The sequence below is a fragment of the Rhinatrema bivittatum genome, chromosome 5 (genome assembly GCF_901001135.1).
Source record: "Rhinatrema bivittatum chromosome 5, aRhiBiv1.1, whole genome shotgun sequence".
Lineage (NCBI taxonomy): Eukaryota > Metazoa > Chordata > Amphibia > Gymnophiona > Rhinatrematidae > Rhinatrema > Rhinatrema bivittatum.
Genome location: NC_042619.1, coordinates 219171765 through 219182252, shown reverse-complemented (window position 1 = coordinate 219182252; position 10488 = coordinate 219171765). Strand labels below are relative to the sequence as shown.

General features: G+C 48.9%; 1 protein-coding gene across 1 annotated transcript in view; it reads left to right on the top strand.

Moving 5' to 3' along the window:
* The first annotated feature begins 343 nt into the window (after positions 1–343).
* CLTRN (collectrin, amino acid transport regulator) overlaps positions 344–10488 on the top strand; it is a 56048-nt gene continuing 45903 nt past the window's right edge. The window contains exons 1-2 of the mRNA XM_029603228.1: positions 344–470; positions 785–843. Coding sequence (XP_029459088.1) covers positions 401–470; positions 785–843 — 129 coding nt within the window. The 5' untranslated portion in view covers positions 344–400. The remainder of the gene's footprint in view (positions 471–784; positions 844–10488) is intronic.

Sequence of the window (10488 nt, the reverse complement as noted above, 5' to 3'; positions counted from 1 at the left end):
ATTTCAAGGGAAATGAAGTTTAAGATTAAAAGTTTAAGAGAATATGTCAGAGAATAGGACCCTCAGTGGAAAATATCCCTTTCACTCAGGGTTTCGGGTAATGAATCACAACTGTACATCTTTATCAGTAATGTTATTTATTTATTTATCTATTTAGAATTTCTTATTAACTGCCTATTCAATCCAAAGGCATGCAGTATATAAAGCCAAATATGCAAATCTGCCAAGCAAAAAAAGGGTAAATTACTGACAGAAGCTGGCTGTTGAGAACCGAAGGTTAATAATTAAACCTTTCTAGTGGTTGTTCTGCTGATGCTTTAATCCTAGGTCACAAAGAGTTTAAGACCGCTATACAGTGGCATTTCAGTTTTCTATTAGTGGAGTTTCCCAGTCCACAAGGATGTTAGGAGGAGTATTGCTGCTAGCTTTCTCTCTGGCTACCCTTGCTCATTCCCAGCTTTGCGAAAAGTGTAAGTTATCTGGCTAAGCTGCTGTTCTTCACGTGAAGATGTCTACTTTAGGTCTTCCCCTTTGAGAGATTGATTTATTTAACAGTCCTCACAAAAATTATGATATCCAGAATTTTTCATCCCAGGATAATGCTAGCTGTTGACAAGTTAGACAAGCAACTATTTTTGGAGTATTTGCGGAGCCTGTGATCGCGCATTGCCTTCTTTTTTTTTTAAGATACGTTGGTAAAATGGTTTGCCCTCTGTATCATCAATGAATGTGACTGAAATGATTGCATTGTGGCTTTTCCTGGATTTTGCTTTTGTTTCCCCAGATCATACAAATTTTATCAAAGTGCGAATTAGTCTCAAAGCAGCTCTGGGAAGTGACGCAGTAAGTTTTCTCTCTTATTCTACTCTTCTCTTTTATATGATGGTGGAACTGCCTTTGCATGCACATCTAATCTAACACTGCAGGACTGATAAGACATTAAAGGATTTGCTGAATATCTGTACCAAGTCTCTCATCTGTAGAACAAGCCATTTGTCTGCCAAAATGATATTCCTCACAGGTCTGGATGTGAGTACTTATTGCATCAAATATTTTCTTGGCATCTGACTTTAAAGGCATGCAGTGATGGTGAGAGTTATGAAATCAGTCTTGATAAGAAGGTAAATAAACTTTAAGAAGCTTGTGGGGCAATACTGGATGGACATTTGGTGCTTTTCTGCCATCATTTCTATGTTACTGTGTTACTATGTGAACTTGTGAGAGCTATAATTTTACACCCTCATGAGTTAACAGCGACTCTTGGCAAATTTTGACTTCTAAGTACTGGATGCTTCTGTGCCGAGACTTTTAAACAGATGATTTCAGAGAAATGTCCATGTTCCATTTTCCTACCTGAGTTTATGATCCCACTGTTGACTGCATGAGTAGGGACGCTTTTAAACATTTTTTTCTCTCTGGCATGGGGGAGGGGGGAGCGCGATACTAACAATCAGGGTATAAATAACTGTTACTGTGTGGCTGCCCAGGGACCTGTTCTCTGTGCAAGATCTGCACCATATCTATGTGCTGGTCTAATTAACGAAGAGATCCATATTTGGTGCCATTTGTCCAGCTAAGTTGAGACTTAGCTGGACAAATACTGCTGTTTGAATATCCAGCCACGCTCAGTAACCGGCACTTATCCAGCTGTCTTTTTATCCGGCTGAAAAGATAGCTGGCAGTTGATAGTTGGCAGGGCAGGGGCAGGATGGGGGGTTCTGTTGCTGAATCAGCTACCCAGCTAACTTGGCCGGTTCCATATTAGGAGCTACCACCCAGGAAAAAGATCTAGGCATCATAGTGGATAATACTTTAAAATCGTCGTCTCAGTGTGCTGCAGCAGTCAAAAAAGCAAACAGAATGTTAGGAATTATTAGGAAGGGAATGGTTAATAAAACGGAAAATGTCATAATGCCTCTATATCGCTCCATGGTGAGACCGCACCTTGAAATCTGTGTGCAATTCTGGTCACCGCATCTCAAAAAAGATATAGTTGCGATGGAGAAGGTACAGAGAAGGGCAACCAAAATGATAAAGGGAATGGAACAGCTCCCCTATGAGGAAAGACTAGAGAGGTTAGTATTGTTTAGCTTGGAGAAGAGACGGCTGAGGGGGATATGAGATCATGAGAGCTCTTGAATGAGTAGATGTGAATCGGTTATTTACACTTTTGGATAATAGAAGGACTAGGGGGCATTCCAAGAAGTTAGCAAGTAGCACATTCAAGACTAATCAGAGAAAATTCTTTTTCACTCAACGCACAATAAAGCTCTGGAATTTGTTGCCAGAGGATGTGGTTAGTGCAGTTAGTGTAGCTGGGTTCAAAAAAGGTTTGGATAAGTTCTTGGAGGAGAAGTCCATTAACTGCTACTATTAATCAATTTTACTTAGGGAATAGCCACTGCTATTAATTGCATCCGTGGCATGGGATCTTCTTAGTGTTTGGGTAATTGCCAGGTTCTTGTGGCCTGGTTTGGCCTCTGTTGGAAACAGGATGCTGGGCTTGATGGACCCTTGGTCTGACCCAGCATAGCAATTTCCTCTGTTCTTAAAAGCCAAAATTCCTTATTATCCAGCTAAGTCAGCCAGATAACTTTAGGACTGCATGAAAGCAGCCTTAGGGTAAGCTGGATACACTTATCCATCTAACTTTGAGGTAGCCATTGATGTTCAGCAGCGCAGGCACACCACTGCATATCGGATATGAGTTAGCCAAGTAAGTTTATATGGTTATTTTAACTGCTCCCTACACTGCTGAATATCAGGCTCAAAGTAGCACCTCATTTCTCAGGACATAAATTACATTAGTGCTGATAGACTAAAGAACTTTACAACTGAGATATTGTTGAATAAAAAGGAATAACCACACAATAAAGCAGGAAAAGCATGCAGAGGCATTGGTTTCAGGAATGCCTTCAAACTTAGAATTGAATATTAAATATTTTATGTATGCTGACGATATCCAGTTCTTCTTGCCATGTAATTTTAGTGGAGATATGCCTGAGGCAAGATTGCAGGATATAATTCAACATATTCCTCAAATGTATCCTCAACAATGTAAATAGTGTTAATTAACGTTTCCTTCGATAGCTTTTTTTTTTACTATTTTGTTCCTGCATCCCCCTCCGCCCTCTATGACCCCGTTGTATCCCTCTTTGTTATCTCCTTGTTACATGAAGTGTTATAATGTAATTTCCCTCCTTAGTTCTATTGTTATAATGTAAACCGATGTGATGTGCAAACCAATGTCAGTATATAAAAGAGTTAAATAAATAAATAAACAGATAAATAAATAATGATCAGATTGCAGGAGTGGCTGATATTCTTAAACATGAAGAGGACTAAAATTCTTCGGGTAAGGAAAGACTAAGATGCAGGGAGAGGTTTGGCTGCCTAAGGGCTAGCTGTTTGGGAGTCTCGACTATCAATGAAGCAACAAATCTGTCTTCCCTGTACGTACCAGGATCAGTCCAGACGGTGAGTTATGTCCCCCGTCCAGCAGATGGAGTCAGACAAGGCTTCGGAGGGTGCTGGCATATAAACCAGTGCACCCTCTGTAAATCTCTGACTCCAGCAGATAGGAGTAGGGGAACCCGGTGCTTCCCCTTCATGAAGAATACATCTTTGGTTGCTTTTTCTCTTTAAGGGTTTGCCTTTCAAGGTTGGATCAAGTTAGTTTTGTTTAAAAAAAAAAACAAAAAAACGGAGGAAAGCTTTGTGACTTGCAGGCAGGGCTGCTTTAGTAATTTCTCTCCTCCCACACTCTCTCCTTCCCTCTTCTCTTGGGTAAGTGGATTTTTTGCTTGTGATTCTTTGCTTTTCAGCTCTGGAGCTGCGCTGTGTGGTGGAAGCTGGTGGTGCCAGCCTCTCCCCACTCTATCGCTGCGGTCTGCCCCGCAGCCCTGAGACAGCCATTCCCCGGGGCCGCCGCAGCAGAGAGGTAATATTCCTCTGCTGAGGATCTCAGGGCACTCGGGGGAGCGAAGTTGCGCTTTCCCGCTCCCTGCGGCGATTCTACAATTTGTCGTCCCCTCCGCGGTTTGCCCCCCACCTCCCTCCTCCAGCCGCCTCAAGCATGCCGCGGCCGTCCCGCTGCTCGGCCTGCGGCGAGCCGAGGTTGAGACTCTCGAGGGAGGGTGTCTGTTCCCGGTGCCTCCCTGGTGGGGAGGGCACCTCCAGGCCGCCGGATACTTTTTCTCCTTGTGCCGCGGCGCGAAACGGACATCGTGGGCTGGCCCCTTTGTCGCCTTCGGCGGGAACGGTGGCCATTTTGAATTCCCCGGATTGGGTCCTGCAGCCATTAGAGGAGGAGGAAGATCCCAGTGAAAATCCTCCACCGATCCTGCTTCCGAATGCCCCCTTAGGGGAGCAGGGACCCCCGGATGCATCTCCCATGGCCCCCCCGGGCCCCCCACCCTTTTCGCCGGAGTTAATTGTGCTTATGCACAATGCCTACCTGCAGCACCTGGAGGCTCCCAGGGTGCCTATTTCGGAGCCACCTCCCGCCAAGACCCCCCGGTTAGCGGATATTCCACAGGGGACCCAGGACCCCGTGGGGGGGGGCATCGGGGGCCTCCCATGGGGCCCCTATGGTCCACTTTGCACCCCCCTCGCTGGGAGGGGGAGGCCCTTGCCCGGATCCAGGGGGGATTCCCCCGTCTCATCCAGATGACCCCCCTCTCGGAGGCACAGCTAGATGGCGATGACCCGCGGGTCCTCCGCATCTTTAGGAGGGACGAGCTCGAGGACCTTATCCCTCAGATCCTTCAGGAGCTGGATCTGGATCCTCCACCCGACCCACCGGGGCCCTTGGCGCCTGTCGTCGCTACTTCTGCCAGGAAGGGGAACCCTCTCCTGGCCGGCTTGCGCCCTATGTCTCGGGCCTTTCCCACCCATCCCACCTTTCTTCAGCTTCTGGCCAGGGAATGGGATACTCCCGAGACCTCTCTCAAAGTCGGACGAGCTATGGAGAAGCTTTATCCCCTCCCGGAGGACTTCCTGGAGTTGTTCAAGGTCCCGAAGCTGGACTCGGTGATCTTGGCGGTCACCAGGAGGACAACTATACCGGTGACAGGTGGCACTGCCCTGCGGGACCTCCAGGATAGAAAGTTGGAAGTCTACCTCAAACGAGTCTTTGAGGTCTCAGCTCTGGGAATTCGCGCAGCCATCTGCAGCTCCCTGGCGCAGAGGGCGGGTCTCTGCTGGGTCCAACAGCTCCTCACCTCTCAAGTCCTACCTCCCGAGGAAGCGCGCCAAGCGGATCGACTGGAGTCCGCCATAGCATACGGAGCGGACACCTTGTATGACCTCTTCTGCGTCTTGGCGAGATCTATGGTCTCGGTGGTGTCAGCGAGGCGCCTACTATGGCTCCGTAACTGGTCGGCGGATACTTCTTCCAAGTCCAGCCTGGGCTCGCTCCCTTTTAAGAGCAAGTTCCTATTTGGGGAGGATCTCGACCAGATCATCAAGTCTCTGGGTGAGAATTCGGTCCACCGGCTGCCAGAGGACCGACAGCGGAACTTCAGGTTATTTACGCCCTCCCGAACCCGATCCTGGACGCAGCGTCGCTACCGCAGTTACAAACAGTCGGGACCCCAGACACCGTCTTCTAGATCCCAGTCCTGGCCTCGTTCCTTTCACGGTTGCAGGCCCACTCGGGAGGGGGCGAGTCAGGGGGCCTCATCCAAGCCCACCCAATGATGCTGCGCCTCTCCACTCCTCGACCCCACGGATCGGAGGATGAATTTCTCTCTTTTACGAGGAGTGGGCCCTCATCACCTTGGACCAGTGGGTCCTAGACATCTTAAGGAATGGCTACGCATTGGAGTTTGCCTGCCTCCCAAGGGACAGGTTTCTCTTCTCCCCATGCGGCTCAAGCCCCAAGAGACTGGCAGTACAACAGACCCTGGACAGACTCCTGAGTCTCGGAGCCATCACCCCCATCCCCTTCAGAGAGGTGGGCTCTGGTCACCATTCAATTTACTTCGTCGTACCCAAGAAGGACGGGTCCTTTTGCCCAATCCTGGATCTCAAGGAGGTCAACAAATCCCTGAGGGTCCCCCACTTCTGCATGGAGACTCTGTGTTCTGTGATTGTGGCAGTGCATCGGGGAGAATTCCTGGCCTCTCTCGATCTGACAGAGGCCTATCTCCACATCCCCATTCTCAAGGCCCATCGGAGGTTCCTTAGCTTCAAGATCCTAAATCAGCACTTCCAGTTCCAGGCACTCCCCTTCGGGCTGGTGACCGCCCCATGGATGTTCACGAAGATCATGATGGTGGTGGCAGCTGCCCTGCGACGAGAGGGGACCTTAGTTCACCCCTACCTGGATGACTGGCTCTTTCGAGCGAAGTCTTTTTCCGAGGGACAGGCGGCGGTCTCCAGGGTCGTCAGCCTCCTTCAGTCCCTCGGCTGGGTGGTGAACTTCGCCAAGAGCTCCCTCACTCCTTTGCAGTACTTGGACTTCTTGGGAGCACGCTTCGACACTCTTCAGGGCAAGGTTTTCCTATGCCCGGACAAAGCCCAATCCCTCCGAGAACAGATACAGCGCTTTACTGTGTTGCCAGCGCCTACGTCCTGGGACTATCTACAGCTCTTGGGATCCATGGCCTCCACGATAGACCTCGTTCCATGGGCTTTTGCGCACCTCCATCCCTTGCAAGCGGCTCTGCTCTCCCGCTGGAAACTGGTCTCGCAAGACTACCATTTAGTACTCCCTCTCCCCCAGCCTGCCAAAGACAGCTTGGGTTGGTGGCTGGACCCACGGCATTTGGCCCAAGGCACTTCTCTCGAGATACCGGATTGGGTGGTGGTCACCACCAATGCCAGCCTCTCAGGCTGGGGGGCAGTATGCGACCGGAGCTCAGCACAGGGACAGTGGACGAAGGCACAAGCAACCTGGCCGATCAACCGGCTGGAAACAAGAGCAGTGCGCCTGGCCCTCTTTCACTTTCTACCCCTGGTGCAGAATCGAGCGGTGAGGATCTTATGAGGCAACACGACCACAGTAGTGTATATCAACCGCCAGGGAGGCACGAAGAGCCGGCATGTGTCACTTGAGATGGTCCGTCTGATGTCGTGAGTGGAGAAGCACGTAGCACGCCTGGCCGCCTTGCACATCGCGGGCATAGACAACATTCAGGTGGACTACCTGAGACGTCAGCAACTGGACCCCGGAGAGTGGTCTCTTTCTGAAGCAATATAGCTTCTTATTCATTGCTGGGGACCTCCTCGCCTAGACCTAATGGCGACCTCTCTCAACCCCAAGGCACCTCGGTTCTTCAGTCGCTGGCGGGAGCGTGGTGCAGAAGGAGTAGACGCCCTGGTGCTCCCTTGGCCGGACCACCTGCTCTACGTTTTTCCTCCATGGCCCCTAGAGGGCAAGGTCATATGGAGAATAGAGCACCATCGGGGGCCCGTCATCCTGATAGCTCCAGAATGGGCACGCCGCCCTTGGTTCGCGGATCTGCTCCATCTGGCAGTGGACGGCCCACTTCGCTTGGGCCATCTTCCTCGATTGCTCCATCAGGGACCAATATTTTTTGAGCAGGCAGAATGCTTCTGTCTTGCGGCCTGGCTTTTGAATGGCACCGCCTCCGGCGCAAAGGATACCCTGATGCGGTTGTCTCGACTCTCCTCAAGGCCCGAAAGACTTCGACTTCAGCCGCCTACGTGAGGGTCTGGAAGGTTTTCGAGGCTTGGTGCACAGCGCATAATACACATATCTCGAGAGTCACGGTTCCTCGGATCCTTGCGTTCCTTCAAGACGGATTGAATAAAGGTCTTGCCTACAACTCTTTACAAGTTCAGGTTGCTGCCCTGGGCTCGCTCATTCAGTACGCGGATCATCCGTCTCTCCTGGTGCAGCCGATATCGCCTGTTTTCTCAAGGGGGCGAAGCATCTTCGGCCCCTGGTCAGGGACCCGTGCCCTTCTTGGAACCTCAATTTGGTTCTTAAGACCCTGGCCGGGCCTCCCTTTGAACCCCAGTGCAAGGTCACCATCAAAGATATCACGCTCAAGACCGTCTTCCTGGTGGCCATCTGTTCTGCACGCCGCATCTCCGAACTTCAAGCTCTCTCTCCTGCCGGGAACCCTACCTACGTTTCACGGACACCGGGGTGTCCTTACGCACAGTGCCCTCCTTCCTACCCAAGGTCGTTTCGTTCTTTCACCTGAACCAGACGGTTGTGCTCCCGTCTGGAAAGTGTTCTAAACATCAAAATCACAGAACATATAGAAAGACATGGTTTAATGGAACAAAGTCAGCATGGCTTTACCCAGGGCAAGTCTTGCCTCACAAATCTGCTTCACTTTTTTGAAGGAGTTAATAAACATGTGGATAAAGGTGAACCGGTAGATATAGTATACTTGGATTTTCAGAAGGCGTTTGACAAAGTTCTTCATGAGAGGCTTCTAGGAAAAGTAAAAAGTCATGGGATAGGTGGCGATGTCCTTTTGTGGATTGCAAACTGGCTAAAGGACAGGAAACAGAGAGTAGGATTAAATGGACAATTTTCTCAGTGGAAGGGACTGGGCAGTGGAGTGCCTCAGGGATCTGTATTAGGACCCTTACTTTTCAATATATTTATAAATGATCTGGAAAGAAATACGACGAGTGAGATAATCAAATTTGCAGATGACACAAAATTGTTCAGAGTAGCTAAATCACAAGCAGATTGTGATAAATTGCAGGAAGACCTTGTGAGACTGGAAAATTGGGCATCCAAATGGCAGATGAAATTTAATGTGGATAAGTACAAGGTGATGTATATAGGGAAAAATAACCCATGTTATAATTACACAATGTTGGGTTCCATATTAGGTGCTACAACCCAAGAAAGAGATCTAGGTGTCATAGTGGATAACACATTGAAATCATCGGTTCAGTGTGCTGCGGCAGTCAAAAAAGCAAACAGAATGTTGGGAATTAATAGAAAGGGAATAGTGAATAAAACGGAAAATGTCATAATGCCTCTGTATCGCTCCATGGTGAGACTGCACCTTGAATACTGTGTACAATTCTGGTCACCGCATCTCAAAAAAGATATAATTGCGATGGAGAAGGTACAGAGAAGGGCTACCAAAATGATAAGGGGAATGGAACAGCTCCCCTATGAGGAAAGACTAAAGAGGTTAGGACTTTTCAGCTTGGAGAAGAGATGACTGAGGGGGGATATGATAGAGATGTTTAAAATCATGAGAGGTCTAGAACAGGTAGATGTGAATCGGTTATTTACTCTTTCCGATAGTAGAAAGACTAGGGGGCATTCCATGAAGTTAGCATGGGGCACATTTAAAACTAATTGGAGAAAGTTCTTTTTTTACTCAGCGCACAATTAAACTCTGGAATTTGTTGCCAGAGGATGTGGTTAGTGCAGTTAGTGTAGCTGTGTTTAAAAAAGGATTGGATAAGTTCTTGGAGGAGAAGTCCATTACCTGCTATTAAGTTCACTTAGAGAATAGCCACTGCCATTAGCAATGGTAACATGGAATAGACTTAGTTTTTGGGTACTTGCCAGGTTCTTATGGCCTGGATTGGCCACTGTGGAAACAGGATGCTGGGCTTGATGGACACTTAGTCTGACCCAGTGTGGCATTTTCTTATGTTCTTATGTCTTTCTCAGCGGAGGAACCAGGTCCTCTTCACTTTCTTGATGTTAGACGCACTCTAATTCGCTACCTTGAGCTCACTAAAGACATCAGAGTTTCTGACCACCTGTTCGTCCTGTGGTCGGGGCCAAGGAAGGGTTCTCAGGCCTCAAAGACGACGATTGCGCGTTGGCTCAAGGAAGCCATAACCACAGCGTACATCGGTGCGGGGCGGAGCTCTCCGCTGGGCGTCAAAGCCCATTCTCTCCGCTCGAAGACCGCATCCTGGGCCGAAGTACAGTCCGTCTCATCACAAGAGATTTGCCAGTCAGCGACTTGGAAGTCCCTTCACACCTTTGCACGTTATTACCGGCTGCACCTGCCGTCGTCAACCTCTGGACACTTTGGCGACCAGGTCATTCGAGCAGGGCTTGCAAGGGCCCACCCGGTTTAGGGAAGCTTTGGTACATCCCACCGTCTGTACTGATCCTGGTACGTACAGGGAAAAGAAAATTACTTCTTACCTGCTAATTTTCATTCCTGTAGTACCAAGGATCAGTCCAGACGCCTGTCTCATTTATTACTGGGTTTAAGGGATCCTTTCCCTGCTCGATCTACTTTTCTCTTTCTGGTACCTGTTTGTTAATCTCAGCTATGAGACTGTTCCACGGTTCTTTCTGCAAGTTACAGTTCTGGCACCAGTTGCCTTAGTTACGATCTGTTATGTTTCAGATACTTAATCCATCCTTGGTAATTGTTTATTTTGGCTTTGATATTCTCTATACTGAGCTATTACAGAGGGTGCACTGGTTTATTTGATAGCACCCTCCGAAGCCTTGTCTGACTCCATCTGCTGGACAGGGGACATAACCCACCGTCTGGACTGATCCTTGGTACT